Source organism: Ochotona princeps, chromosome 3, assembly GCF_030435755.1.
Source record: "Ochotona princeps isolate mOchPri1 chromosome 3, mOchPri1.hap1, whole genome shotgun sequence".
Classification (NCBI taxonomy): Eukaryota; Metazoa; Chordata; class Mammalia; order Lagomorpha; family Ochotonidae; genus Ochotona; species Ochotona princeps.
Window position 1 is genome coordinate 10,699,801 of NC_080834.1, and position 15,319 is coordinate 10,715,119.

The 15,319-nt window shown below is 45.8% G+C and overlaps 1 protein-coding gene across 1 annotated transcript in view; it reads right to left on the bottom strand.

Annotated features, from left to right (window-relative positions):
- Positions 1 to 525: 525 nt before the first annotated feature.
- MINDY4B (MINDY family member 4B) overlaps positions 526 to 15,319 on the bottom strand; it is a 33,957-nt gene continuing 19,163 nt past the window's right edge. Inside the window, exons 9-12 of the mRNA XM_036494819.2 lie at positions 14,455 to 14,527; positions 13,707 to 13,868; positions 2,227 to 2,407; positions 526 to 668 (exon numbers count right to left, since the gene is read on the bottom strand). Of these exons, the coding sequence (XP_036350712.2) occupies positions 526 to 668; positions 2,227 to 2,407; positions 13,707 to 13,868; positions 14,455 to 14,527 (559 nt within the window). The remainder of the gene's footprint in view (positions 669 to 2,226; positions 2,408 to 13,706; positions 13,869 to 14,454; positions 14,528 to 15,319) is intronic.

Sequence of the window (15,319 nt, forward strand, 5' to 3'; positions counted from 1 at the left end):
AGCCTGCCAGGAATAGCTCCGGCACGAAGCCCAAAGAAGCCCCTTTGCTATTCCGACTCCTAGTCCTTGCTAATGTGGGCAAGATGAGCTGCTCCTCTTGCAAAGGACAGCTGTCCATACCAGGACGTTTTTGAGAAGGCTTGAGTTCTTGTCCAAACTAGCATCCCCAAGTCAAAGCTGGCTGCCTATGACTGTAATCCTGGAAGAAACTCACAGCCAGACTAGGTCAGTTCACAAGCAACACACAGGGAGGAAAATCCTTTTTCTCTTTAATTTAAATGAGGGCACCAGCTCACGTGACCTCCAAAGAGCTGCCGCGCTGCATCTGGCCCAGGGTCCATGTTTCTCCATCTCTGGTAGTGACTGCAGAGGGCTTGATGCCTTGATGAAGAGAACACAATGCAGTGGCTTGTGGTGGGGCACAAGTGGGAGGAATGCAGGAATGATGTGGTGTACGCTCATGCCAGGCTTTTTCATCCCGGGATAACTGACACTCTGAGTTGATCACACCTTCTGGGCTTCCTTTTAGCAAAAAGGAGTAGCCCCATTCCAAGTGATGGTGGCCTCTCTCCACTTGGTTCTGATCAACATCTCCACTGGAAAAAAGCGTCTTCCTGTCCTATGTTGATCTTCAGACTGATCCCTTTCCCAGAGGTGGGAGTGAGTATCTGGGGGAGGAACATCGACATTGAGATCAAGCCTAGGTAAAAAAAAAAAAAAAAAAAGGTTGGGGGAGAGGGGGCAGGTGTTTGACCAAGGACCCAAGATGCTGCTTGAGACATACCCATCCCATTTAGGAATATCTGAGTTTGGGCCCCAGCTCTGTCCTGATCTCAGCTTGCTGCCAATATACATGATGGGGAACAATAGTTGATGGCTCAAATACCTGTGTTCCAGCCACCTACCTGGGAGACCTAGATGCAGTTCTTGGCTTTGGCCAGCTGGTTGTTAATGGGCACTTTGGGAGTAAGTCAAAGACTGGGAATGCTGTGTGTCTGTCTTTGCATCACAAATTATAATTTTTTTAAGGAGAAAAAAATGGGTAGATGGGAGTTGGCCTCAGCGAGCTATGCTCTTAGTGCTAGGGCCTGGGGTAGACCGCGTGTTGAATAGCCTCACAGAAACCACTCAGTGGTAAGTTGGGTTAGGGTTGTGTATTCTGCGTTATGAATTTTAGCAAATTGTAGAATTCCCCTTCTAGCACCTGTCTCCTATGACCACTGAAGAACTTAATGGATGAATGTCTATAAGGCTTTTAACACAATGCCCCAAACAGAATACATGTGAAGTTTAGGAGAAAATAAAATGCTTTCCTCAAAGAAGAAAGTTGAAGTAAACATGGCCATATATTTTAAGGAACATACTATCCATAACGCACTAAGTTAAGTGGTTAAAAATGTATTTCTCATAATTAGAGAGTTAGGAGCTATACAGATGAAATATTCATGAGGATCATCCTGCAAGGGTAGTGATTATAATGAAAGGTTACTGACTGTCAGGCCTGTGGTGATGAATGGGAGGAGTCAAACATGAGCAAGGCAGCCTCGGTGCAGCCACAGCTATTGGACACAAATGCCCAGTGTGTCCGAGGGGCCAGTGTCCACAGTCACGTTAAGGTTAGGCTTTTTCCCTCATAAATTACAAAAACTGGGGCTGCTGTTGAAATGAAATTCCTTATTTGGTTGTCTATGTCTCCTACTGGACAAGCATCTGCTAAAGATTTCTGAAATTGCACCTTCTCCACCACCATTTTCCTAGTGCCCAGTATCTAAGAGGCCCTCAGAAGTGCTTCTTGAACCAATATGTTCCTAAATGCTCCATCACCTTGGCTACTTGTCTCACTGGATGACCATCAGATGCTTGGTTACAGGGTGGCTTTGGCTGCTCCTTTGTTTTTCCAGCTCTTTTCTCAGGTCTTAAATGTCTCCCACCCAAAGCTAAAAGTCCCGGCAGGTGACTCTTGGAAAATTGACTCTTTACTTTCTGCTTTTGTTTTCTCTTACCTAAAGGTTGGTTATTCCTTGGTGTTGTTTTGAAATTCCTGTTCCTATTTAGAGCAGATTCAGAATCCTCGTATCATAACACAAGGGTTTTGCCCCATGGAATTCCTGCATGGTTTCATTTTCCTATGGAGTTAGCATGAATAGCCACACTGCTGCTGCACACTGGCAGCTGCCTTGCTTTGGGCACATGAAAGCTCCCACTCTTGGAGTCTGAAATGCTCACCTATTGTGAGATGCACAGGCTTGTTCTGGGAGGGCTGGCCGCTGTAAAAGTACAGATCAAAGAGACGCTCCATTTTCCAGTCTGATAAGAGCTGCTTGTTTGTGCAAAAAAGGACACTGTAATTTCCATTGATGCTGCACAGCCAAATGGGTAATTTGGGAGTTTTTAGCATACTGCCCACCTGGAAGGAGAGAGGGGGACGCAGATGAGGATATAGATTTTGCCACATTGTGATAGATGCTGATACATCATCATGATCAAAAAGCAGCCCCAAGGCCTCCTGCTGCACCTGTGGCTGTGCAGGGCACCACGTGTAGACTAAGATTTGAAGCAGAAGCCTCGTCGTGAATGAGTTTGCGTTTATGAATTGTGTGGTATGGTGGCGATGCTGCCACTTCCCTCTTAATGGGTTCTATTTTTTAAACATTTTCTTGGTGGCCTCACAGAAGGGGTGGTGCCACTTTAATGAGACTTTAGGTCAGGTGAGGAATAAATAAACTGCAATGTAAGCGTAGAGGTGGAATAAGAGAGTTCTAATTCCTTCCTTGTCATTGACTAGTGTATTTTCTCCTCTTCCCAAGATAAGGTAATATTTCATGCGGCAGCTGGTCAGGTTTCTGGCAACACCAGCCATTCAGAACACAGAACAAAAGCTTCTGGGATGTGGGGGTGACTTGTGAGACACACAAGTGTTTACAGCGATACATCAGATGGCTCGTGGAGATGTAGCGTGGAGGTACTGGTTTAGTAGTCACTATTTCAGCCAGGTCATTCAACTGGTTATATTTTTAAAATTCAATCTTGAAATCCTCTAGCTAGCAAATTAGTTTGAGAGAGCCACCGCTGGGTGTGTGGGGGGTGGGGGGGAATGGAATATGGACTGTGCACGTTGTCAAGGGATTGTGATCCTGTCATTTCCAAGGCCTCTGAGGATTCCATATTACAGGGCAGGGCTACAAATGGTATCTTCCCTTCTGTTTCAGCATATATTTAAACAATATCCATCAAAGTTCATAAAGACCAGTTGTTTCTACTTGAAGTTATCAAAATGAGCTACATGGAAAAGTGGGCAATTTCCATTTGGTGCCTGGTGTAGCCATTGGACCCTTAGCTTGTCGTTTCTTCCTGTAGTGAGAGGACCGATGCTTCACTTGAGTTTCTTTTCTTCCCAGTAGCACAACATTCAGTTTTGTGGGAAATCCAGCTATGAAAAACCATCATGTGCCTTGTAACTCCCTAAGTATCAAAGGCAAATATCCTGACATTTGCGTTTACTTATAGTACTGTTCAGATCCCTTCATCTTTGCTTGAATTTTTCAGATGGGTGTGAGACAGCGGAATCAGAGATTTTTTTAAAAGCATTTCACTTTGGCTATCATAGAAAAATTATATACTGTGCTTAAAAAATGGTCTCATGTTTCAGTGGTGGTTTAAAAAGGGCTGCAATCCTATCACCCCAATCAGTGCATGCTCTTAGTGGATGCTCATATATTTGTGCCAGAATTAGCCCCTCTGGGCTGAGTGTTGTGTGTGTATCCCACATATCAAATCTGGGACAAAGCTAGCCATGTGGAAGTAGTGTAAAGAGATGTGCCACTGGAATCGCACAAACTATTTAAGTTCAGACATCGACGCCCGAGTTCCAGATCGCTCTGTCACCACTCATTATTACATGCTCTTAAGTCTTCCTGTGGCAGCATCGTTCTGCCCAATCCCACAATACACAGGGCATAGAGATAGAAAGCTTGGGAAATTTGGATAAACTGAGATTAAGGGTTGTTTATGACAAGGTATCATTCTGCGTGAGCTGCGGATAGATCTTCTGACCAATTGTACAGCAGTGGAAGATCCCTGTATATGATGTTGGGGGAGGGGCGATGGGATGGAATACACACGTACATGGAATTGTCCCGAGAGTCGCTTCATGTGGGCAAGACAGCAGACCTTCACACTGATGTCACTATATACAGCAAAGCGGCAGCCTGCCTCCCTGAACTCAAAGCTCTTCAGATTTGGTTCCAATAGGAGGAAAATGAAGTAGCCAGAATGGAATCAGCTCCAAGCCCCCCAAGTGGGCCCAAAGAGATCTTACACCGAGCAGACAGAGATTGTTTTGAGAGATCTTGGTAGAAATGGAAATGTCGCACATGAGTATCATGGCACCTTAGGTATTCATTTTATGAAGCTAGCCTTAACATTTCAGCTGCAGACACACCTAGCTTGAAGTGAATTCCACAAACATGAAAGAAAGCCCCTTCCGAATGAATCCAGTCAGATAGTACACCTTCCTCTTCCCTTGGCTCACCAGAGAAGCAGTAAAACCAGGGTTTTCCATCTTAAGCATTTGTATTGTTTTGGTAGACCCAGTTTACTGGCTGTCTCCCTTCCCCCAGAGCAAGATTCTCTGTATGTTTTATTGGTGAGGCTCCACGAAAGCTGGATCTGTGCATGTTGCTTCATGTTGCCATGGTAAAAAGGAAATTAAATTGTGATACAGCGGTGCTATAAATAAAATACCTTTCTCCTTAAGTTCACTCATTGTATAATAAGCCCTGCAGTCCCACTGCATTGTATACAGTGGTCAAGACAATGTACAAATATACAGACAGGAAGAAGGACTGACAAATTTTACACAATAGAGGGCAAGTGTTGGGGCCACGGGACTCTTTTTGAGGGCATCTAGCACAATGGCGCTTAGAATGTACCTTTGTACTGTGAACTTGATGCCGAAAGTCCCAAGGCTGGTAATGGGAAGGGGAGAAAGACGTTGGAAAGGTGCTTTCTGTGCCAATTCTTGGTGGCAATTCCTGTGTTTACCTGCTAATGGTCTGGCTCTTATCTCTGTTACCTGGAACCCAAAGCTGACATAACTTCACTCACCAAATTTGCAGGTATGTTGTCAAGACAAATCGGTTCCGATTTGCAAGGTGCTACCTCGGTGACTCAGTGGGAGAAGGTAATGGGGAGAGCTCCACGTGGTATTTTTATTGTTTGAACGTTTCTTCCTATTGGGCTCTCCAAAGTGTGCAGAGGGAAGAGGGCTCATTGGGATGTTTGTGTGCGCAGCCAGGGCTGTCTTGGGAGTAATTCCAGCAAGACCTAAATGCTTTCAGTCCCTTAAAAAATCAGAGTTGATTTTTCTTCTCAGTGGCAGGTGTGAAGATAATGTGCACCTCCTAAGGCTTTCCAGATGGCGTTAGACTCCAACTGCTTTATGTTCTCACTTAGGTATTGGAACTTCACACTCAAACTTGTGCCTTCAAATGGAAACGTAACAGGGAGGCTTCAAAACACTGCCTCATCTTGTGGGGAGCTGGCTGTGTCCTGCAGGCACTGTCAGTCTGGTGGGCACAGGGGGCTTGCTGTGTCATCTAATGAGGAATCCTTCCTTTTTTTTTCTTAAATTTCCCCCACTAAGCTGTGACATTGGTACAAAAAAGATTCTTGTTTTTACAATCTGAAATTTTCTCCCAGAAGAAGAGATTGACACGGGGAACTTGCAGGCAGCTCTGCCGGATGTATGAACCTGCATGGCACATAGCACATCAGTTTTCTTTTGATTTCAGAAGTCCTCCTTTCTGATCATCAGCTATATCACAGCCACCCTAGACAGAAGCCACTCTATACCACAAAGTGGTTGTATATCCAGATGGCATAGTCATGGGTCCTGAATGGAGTCAAGGTGTTTCAGGACAGAAAGGAGGCTGGTGGCCATGGGGTCTCTGACCCTGTGACTCATGGAGTGCTGTTCTAGAGCTTTGCTAGAAGTGTTAGATTTCTGAGCCAGTGCAGCCAGATGATCAGATGGGGGTGCTGGCTGGTACATATTGGAACACTACTGAACTTGTCCATTGAGGACTCAAGATTTCCCTGCACTCGACTGATCTGTGTTCCAATAGGAGGTAAAGGGAAGCACACACTTCGGAGAGTGCATGCCTTGAGCATCTACCAGCGCTTATAACAAATTCATCCTAGGAGTCAGTAGGTCAAGTTCTAGCTTGCTGAGCGTGTGTGCGTTCTAAAACCTAACCATGAATTACATGTTCTAGCCTAACCTCTGTGTGGCAATAAAGGGACATTACAGATTGTATCACATAAATATGTATCTATATAAGTCAACTATAAAATGTCTGGGAAATGGAATTAAAAGGTGCCAAAAAGTTTTGAAATCTATGCAGAGCTTTTATAACACATGTTTTGCATGAGCCATTGGAAGACCTCTCATGTATTTAAAATGGGCTTTAAAAGTATTGATGATAGAGTATAATTCCAAGAACTGACATTTATAAACTCATCCCCTTATTAGAAAACGAGCCAAAATGATGATGACAGGCAACACAACACATTTAGACAGAATACGAGTTCTAAATGCAGATGGACGTGGGTTCAGGGCCCTGGCTCCAACACCTGAGTGGCTATTGGCTTTGGGCAAGCTGTTCTCATCTGTACAATGAACCAGCAACCAGCATGGGCTTAATGTAGTATTGATTACAACTTTTAGAGGAAGTGAGGATGGAAGACAATAAGGTATCATTGTAAGTGGATAAAAGAAAGCTCCACACACAGTAGGTGCTTTGTGCACATGAATCTTAATACTATAGTGCTTCATATACAAGAGTGCTTCAAAAAGCTTATGGAAGATGGCATGAAAGAGTAAGTTTATTAAGGTGCAATAGCATGTCAAAATCCATGCATAGGGCAGGGTATTAAAAATGTTTGCAGAAATGTTCCTTAAGAAAACACTATTTTTTTTCTCAAATGTTTACGCACAATCATAAACTTACGTTTTAATTCCATTTTTCCTTGCGCTTTTAGAAGGGTCCTCTTCTACTTCCTTTAATTACCATCTGTGCCAGATTGTAAGAAACACACATACACACACCTGTGTCTGTGTATGTCTGTCAAATTGTTTAAATAATCAGAGCTACAGATTGCTTTTATCCCAGAGTAAGCCGATATGGAGAGAATAAAAAGGTGCATTCGGAGGTAAAAAACCAAATTTCTAGGTACATGTTTAACATATTCACATATTTTTCTAGTTTATTTTAAAAAATCTAAATGCTAGGCTATATTTTGCCCTTTAACATGTTGTTTTCTGAAACCAAACTCCAAGCACAAAACAGAGACAGCATCATGCATGAGCTCAGGGTCCTGAGGCATTAGTGTCCAGCTTCAGGCACTCTGCACTGACAGGATTCAAAGGGCCTCCCTGGGGATAGAACACTGAGTCCAAGAGAAAGATGGAGAGCCACATGCGTCACTTTTCAAAAAGCCGGAAACACTGCTGATTTCATTTCTGCAGACTTTTAAAGCTTAACCGGAGCAGCTCCCGTCATTTGTCCTCCTTCTAATTTGTGGGCAAGCATTTGGACCGAGGTCCTGGCATCTGGTATGTTCTGCCTTCTTTCCAAAAGGAAAGCTCTTACATTTTCACCTTGTGCCATGACCCCTTGATTGACTTGAAGGTCCCGGCAAGCATCTGCCTTATTATTGGAGGATATTTTAGGCTCTGCAGGTAATTTTCTTTAGAGCATGATTTAGTAGCTCTATTGGTCTGCGCCCAGCTTGTGTAGAAAGAAATGTGATCTGGAATAAAATAGTAGCCCTGAATGCCTGTGAATTCTGATCTCTCTCTCCCTCTCTCGGGGTTGTTCTATGACATCGTCTCTTAGAGTAACTTACTAACTTAAAATAAAGCCTGAAATGTGTTCTGAAAGCCTTGCACATGTTAAAAGAGGACAGAAAGCCGAAGCCAAAGAAGGAAGATAGACCCTTTCTTGTTCAGTTCAGTGGAAATGACTAACCTCCCATTTATAAGCACTATGGTTAATGAGCTAAGCCTAAAGAGGTTTTCCTCCCCCGCCTCTAAAGCAGTGGTTCTGAATCAGGGGCAGTGTTGCCCCCACAGGAGATGTATGGCAGTGGTTGCAGATGTTTTTGGTTGCTACACTCAGGGAGAGTTGCTATTGGCATCAAGTGAGCAGAACCCCTAAACAGTCTATGGGGCACAGGCAGCTTGTCCCTCAGCCCCAGCAAAGAAAAAATCCATCCAGAAGGTCAGTGGTACAGGGGTTGAGAAGCCCTGCTTTGTGTCAGAGCCCTGCTTGGAGACATCCGATGTCCTGTCATGCCCCAGACCAAATGACACAGGTTCTCTGGGATAACTGGCCACCGAATTTGTGTAAGTTAGTGAAAAATGGGAGTGGGACAATTCTCGTTCATAAATGATGAACAATTTCAAGACAGTGACACCAGTGGGTGGGGACTGTCCAAGAATGGGTCTCACACTCAAGGAGCTTCCAGCGTTCGAAGAGATGACTGGGAATTTTACAGATGTTCCAGGTGATTTCAACATGCAGCCAGGGTCATCGTGGCTGCTCGCTGGCATTTGCTGCCTCCCCTTTCTCGGGCAGTCGATGACCAGCCACATGTGGCCCATGTGTGACTCATCTTCATGTCCATGCCTAGAACTTGACAGTTAATAGAAGATGAATGAATATGACTGAACAAAACCCGAAAATGCTACTGCTTGTTGCTGCCTATGACAAAGTCTTTAGAGAAATCTAGCTTTCCAACAGGCTCTCAATATACATGGTCTTGTGTGTACTTCATGTCCATCATGCTGTTGTGCATAGAGGTCCCTGGTTTGTAGATGGGGCTAAAAACTCTGAGAAAGCAAGTGACTGGTCTGTGTCACTATCCTGAGAGTGGCAGGGCAAGGTCTCCAGCCAATTCTACTTGTTTCTAAACTGAGGTTATTGTCCACGTGCCACACAAACTTCTACTTACACCTGGCATATAAATGGGGTATGGCTGCCAGGTGATGACAAAAAAAAGTTGGTGGCACAAAGAATAAACTTTAAAGGCATATTCATCTATTTAAATGCATGTCCAGGACAAAAGAACAGCACATCAAGCTATAGCTAGTTACTGCAACAGAAATGGTTTTGAACACACACACACACACACACATACACACATATACAAATTAAAAGTTGGTTGATTTGTGGCTGGTGTTGTGACATAACTGGTTAAGCTGCAGCCTGCTATCCTGGCATCCCAAATAGGTGCCAGTACAAATCCTAATGCTCCACTTCCAATGCAGCTTCCTGACAACGTGCCTGGGAAAGTAGCAGAAGTTGGTCCAAGTGTTTGGGCCCCTGCATCTGGATGAAGCTCTTGCCTGTTACCCAGTCCTTGGCATTGTGAACCTGTGGGGGGTGACCCAGTTAACAGAAGAACTCTCTTCTGTTACTCTTTCAGATTGAGAAAATAAATCATTTTTAAAAAGTGGGTTTAGGGGACCAGCATGGTAGCCTAGTGACTAAAGTCTTTGCCCTGCATGCCTGGGATCCCCTATGGGCGCTGGTTCATGTCCTGGCAGCTCCATGTCCCATCCAGCTCCCTGCTCGAGGCCTGGGAAAGCAGTTGAGGATGGCCCAAAGTCTTGGGACCCTGCACCTGTGTGGGAGACCCAGAAGAGGCTCCTGACTCTGGGCTCCCCACTTTGGATTGGCTCAGTTCTGGCCGTAGTGGCCACTTGGGGAGTGAACCAGCGGACAGAAGATCTTTTTCTCCTTTTCTCTCTGTATATCTGTCTTTCTGATAAAAATAAATACATCTTTAAAAAATAAAAATAAAGTGGGTTGATTTAAGGGAAAACATTAAGCAAATACTAACAGAGGTACAGTAGGGACGCCTCCAAGGCTGTGAATGACCTACTCAGTGGGCTAAAATGGCAGCAACGCCATGAAGGCTTTCTGGTGTAGAGTGCAGGGCCAGGAAGCAGGACTGTGAGAGGCCTTTGCCGTGACACACACGGCACTATACTATTGCTGCCACTTTTTACCTACCCCTAACCCTTGAAGCCTGTACCCATTGTATTCCCCCTGTTTTCTCCAAACTGCATGAGAGTACTTCAAAACATTAATGAAAACTAAAACCAAAGTATCAGTTTGTTATACCACAAAAATTTGAAATACATGCATAATTTTTTGAGCAATATACATTTTGGTGAACTTTCTGACCACCTGTCATATGCATGGCTTTCAGTTTTTTTCACCAAGATACATTTAATTCCCTTTTCTGTAGACTTTTTGAATTACATTCATATGAGTGGGATGCAGAATGCCAGACCATGAACTCCAATGAAATCTATGAATTCCCGGTACCCACCTCGTTGTGCTGTCACTTCCTGTTCCCATGGTGCCCATTCACAGGAAGCCAGAATTGGGAGAGCAGCCAGGACTTGAGCACATTTTGATGCTGGATAAGATAACTGCCCCCAAAATAAGACTTTCAAAATATTGCTTCATTGAGCCAGCATGGTGGCACAGTAGGCTAGTCCTCCACCCTGTGGTGCTGGCATCCCTAATAGGCACTGACTGCTGTCCCCGCTGCTCCACCTGCAATACAACCCTCTTCTTATAGCCTGGGAAAGCAGTGGAGAATAGCCCGAGTCCTTAGGTCCCTGCACCCGTGTGGGACACCTCAAAGAAGCTCCTGAGTCCCAGCTTCAGATCTGCTCAGCTCTGGCCAATCTGGGGAGTGACCCAGCAGATGGAAGAACTCCTCTTGTAAAATCTTTGAAATAAAAATAGCTCTAGGAATTGGCAACAGCCTAAGTCACCTTGTACCTAGGCAAGTGTTGACACTGCTGGGAGAAAAGCAGTTAGTAGCTGGCAGCAATTCTGGCGCTGCTTAATGCCAAATGTGAGTTAACTACACCAGTATGCAAACATAGTTGCTGCTGCTTCCTTACAGATGAGTGGGGAAGGCAGGAAACCCTTGGCCAGGATGTGCCACACCAGCCTCCAGGTAGCAGGTGGCAACATATTGCTCAGGGAAGGGGCCTGGGGATAAATTGAAGTGGCAGCAGTTGAGGGCATGTTTGGCAGAAAAGGAGTGACTTCTGGGTTCTTCCACACACTGGGTCACTGCACTTGCAGACAGGTGAGGAAGCTGAGATGGAGTGGCTTAGAGAGGGGAAACTGGAAACCTGGGTTAGGCTAAATGGCATCACAGGCTGCCCGCTGGCATTTGCAAAAACTGGGGCTGGAGGTGCATGCTTTGAGTATCAGAGTAGGGGGTGGGCCATGTCAGGCTGGGCCACTGCATCTACAAGAATGCAAGAGAACCAGATCTGGGGGAAGATTCTGCAGGGGAATTGTGTGCTCACTTCTGTAGGATGGCAGCACCCACTGGTTTGTGTGGAGAATTAGGGTGGTGGTAGGTTGAGCCAGGCTGGACCACAGATCTTACCTGACAGAAACCCACGTAGAATACTTGTGGGAGCTTGGGCTAGGAGAAGGCCCTGGGTTGGACCAGGCTGTAACACCTGCAAGGGCTGGGACTAAAGGCAGACTGTGCTAAGCAGGGTCATTGCCCCTGCTGGCTTGTGTGAGAGCGGGAGCTGGGAGCAGGCCTTCTAGGGGAACTCCGGGAACTCCTCTACTAGGTTACAGCTCCTGCTAGAGAGCCCAAGAGCTGAGGCTGGTGGTAGGCCAGGCAAGGCAAGGCTGAAGAACTGTCAGCATTTGTGTGGGCCGGGTCTAGATACAGACCAAGGCTGGGTCAGGCCTTAGTACTTACTGGCACACAGGAGAGCCAGGACAAGGTATGGGTTGTGCTAGCTGTGCTAGACTACAACATCCACCTGTGGGAGCTGAGACTGTGCACTGGCCATTCCAGGATGTGCTGAAACACTTGGCAGCATGCACAAGGCCCGGGACTAGAAACAGGCCTGATAGGGGAACTTGGATAGGGCCCTGGGATAGGGCTCCCTGTGGTGACTGCAAGAGTTGGACTTGTGTGCAGACCAGGCTAGGTAAGGCTGCAGCACCCACTGGCATCATGTGGGCTGGGTCCGGGGGCGGGCCTGACTGGACGCTAGCCTGCAGGCGATCCTGAGAACAAGAATGGTTGTTGCATGGGCTGTATTAGGCTATAGCACCTAATGGTAAGAGCTAGAATGGGTGCAGGACAATCAGGCTAGCCCACAGTATCTGCTGATGAGTGCCAGGGTTGGAGGCTGGCCATGTCAGTCTAGTTAGCAGCACCTATTGGCACACAGGAGATCCATGAGCTCCACTGCTGGTGGTGGGTTGGTAGGAGAATTTGGGAAACTCCCCTGTTAGGCATAACTCCCACTGAAGAGTGTAAGAACCTTGTCTGGGAGCAGGCTAGACCAGGCTGGGCTGCAGTACTTGTTGGCATATGTGTGATCTGGGTCTGGGGCAGGCCAGGCTGGGTTAGACTGTTTCACCTGCTGGTGAGTGCTGAGACTAGGGGGTGAGCCATCTCAGACTGGGCTGTAGCACCTCCTCGCACATGCAAGACCTGAGACTGGAGTGGGTCTGGTAGGAGTTATTGGGGGTTACCCTGATTAGTGTGCATGAGGGCCAGTCTATATGTGGGCTGGGTGGGCTGCAGCATCCTTTAGTTTGCATGAGATATGGAACTGGAGCAGATGCATTCACCAGTATGTGCATTCCTGATACAGGTGACAGATCACACACGACTCTGCACTGGCTGGTGCACACAAGAGTCAAGTGAGGACACCTCCATGCAAGGTTTCTTAGGCAACTCCCCAACCAGACCACGGACTCAAACCCTGGCCACAGGGAAAATCACAGGATGTGTGGGCTGACCTTGGAGTGCATGTGTTGGGATTGGGCCTCCTCAGTTGCTGATGCCTGTGCAGTGGACAGCACACAGCAGACATAATGGTGTGTGGTAGAAGCAGATGGGGGACAGGACGACCAGCTCATCTAGTCCAGCAGGGACATCAACTGCCTCATCAAAGGATGAATGCAGGTAAGTTGAACAATTCTTTCAGCCAAGCTTTGCAACATGTTCCTGGGTTTGTGGATACACTAAGGTGAACTTTTCAACCAGTAGAACCTGAAAAGATTTTCTCACCCCTGAAGTAATGAAACCAATAGCTTCTCAGAACTGTTAAAACTAGGTAGTACCTTCAGAATACTCTTCCCCATATGGCGGTCTCTAAGGTGTCATCAAATGACCGTCCCAGATCCCCGTGTGCTGATGTAGTTTTCCAGCAATGAGCAGTGCCCTTCCTCTCCTCCCCTGTGTCCTCAGGGGAAGAAGAAAAAAAGTATGTCTCACCCACTTTTCTCTGTACCTGAAACTCCACACCTTAATCAGAAGCTGACATGGGCATGCATCCCTTTCATGTATGTAAACAATATTAAAAAATTAAACATTAAAAACAAATAAAAATAAACCTCCACAAATATTGACTCATGTATTATTTATATCATTTCCACTCTATGTGCACAAAAATATAAACTAAAATATAAAGCAAATAGCCTTAGAATGTCTGTGTGTGTGTACTGGCTGGGAAGTAGGTAGTGAAAGGAAAAAAAAATCTTACAGTTGAATTGCCTTAATACAGAGATTTGAAGAATGTCAAATTATTGGCTTTCTGGTTGTGTGCCTGAGAATCTGAGCATACGCACCTGTGAAAGTCTGTCGTCCTCCGAGGCGTCCTTACCCCACTGCAAATAGCCAATGTCGCTGCGAATTACGACCCCTCGGAGCGTTTCCTGGGACTCGTCCTTCTCACAGCCATTGAAGACATTGGGGCTTGCTGTTCCAGTTAAAATCAAGTTCAGGACTGCCTAGTTGGCATATTGTATAAATGTTTATACTTTAGGAAGCAGTGGCATAGGGTGTATTATTCCTTTAAAAATCATTAAAATTGTCCATTTATTCTTGAAAATAGTGTAATCATACAATACCTAATTCCAGAAACGCAAATGCCCTTAACGCTTTAGCAGAGTGAGAGCAGAGGTTGACTGAGTTCTCTCTTGCCCCTGACCCCAGAGTTCCTCTTATGCCCACCCAGATCTTACTGTCTTCCTCCTTGTATAAGTGCTGGTTAGTTACCATCCTCATGAATTAAGAAATGGGAAGCTAAAGTCTTTTTATAGCACTTTTCCTTCAGTTACTTGGGGTTCCTGATTGGCCTTGTCAGCATATTTTCTCATGTTTTTGGAACCCCAGTAGATGGCTGTAAGGCCCAGAAGTAAACTAGAGGGCTGTGATGAGCATGGGAAGAGGGGATTTTGATAATGAATCTGGGTAGCATCATGGTAGTCATTCAAAGATAGCTTGATCACTGCTGGCTTCAGGGAAGAATATGTTTAAAGCAAAAACGAGTCTAGTTCAGATTCTGTAAGAGAAAGGTAAGGTCTTCTAACGCACCTGCCTGCACAGGAAGCCTCCTGCATTTGGTTGCAACAGATGCGTTGTGGTGATGTCCAAGTCGTTTCGTAACCTGTAGAGTGAGCAAGGCCACCAGAAAGCGGTCAGAGATAATGACTGTGTGGGAAACCTGCCCCCCTCTTCCCTTCCTTGCTGATGCAAAGCAGTAGTCATGTGGGCTCACCTGCACTCTGTCCCTCTCGCATGAGTCTTGTATGTCTCTCACAGGGGAATAGTGTGTCATTGGCACAGTAGAGGTCATCAGGCAACCTCTGGATGCAGTTAGAAGTGAGTGATGAGTGATGAGGGAGAAGATACAGGTATCTCAGGCTTTAGCATCCTTGCATGTGGGCTCTGGGTGGGTGCTGAGGGCACTAGGGGAACTGTTTATGTGTCAGGGATGTTTGGCTTCAGATGGTGACACATGGCCATGAGAGAGTGCTGGCCCAAAGTAGACTGTTTGAATGGAAGGTATCAGCCTGGATGTTGATTTCATTTCTTGCCTGCAGAAGGACGGAGGCTAGGGCTAGGAGGGCCCCATTGCAACTATGAAAGGTCAAAGTTGAATGTAACTCCAGCTGTTAGTGCTGGTGTGTGAACTGGATGTGATTCTGGATAAATCTGTTTCTGGAGCCACATGCCATGTCCTTCTGGAAGCAAGACCTGAAGACTCAGACCAAGCATGGTGAGTGCCACGGTGGCATCGGGTGTCACTCAGGGACATGTCTCCCCAAGTAGGACATGATTTTACCTGGTATGGATGTGAGCATGTGAATATTTCAACAGTGATGTGTTTATCTGAATACAGTTTATGTTTGGCATGGCACATGCCTTTAAAGGTTATTCGTGTTCAGGAGAAGTTTGA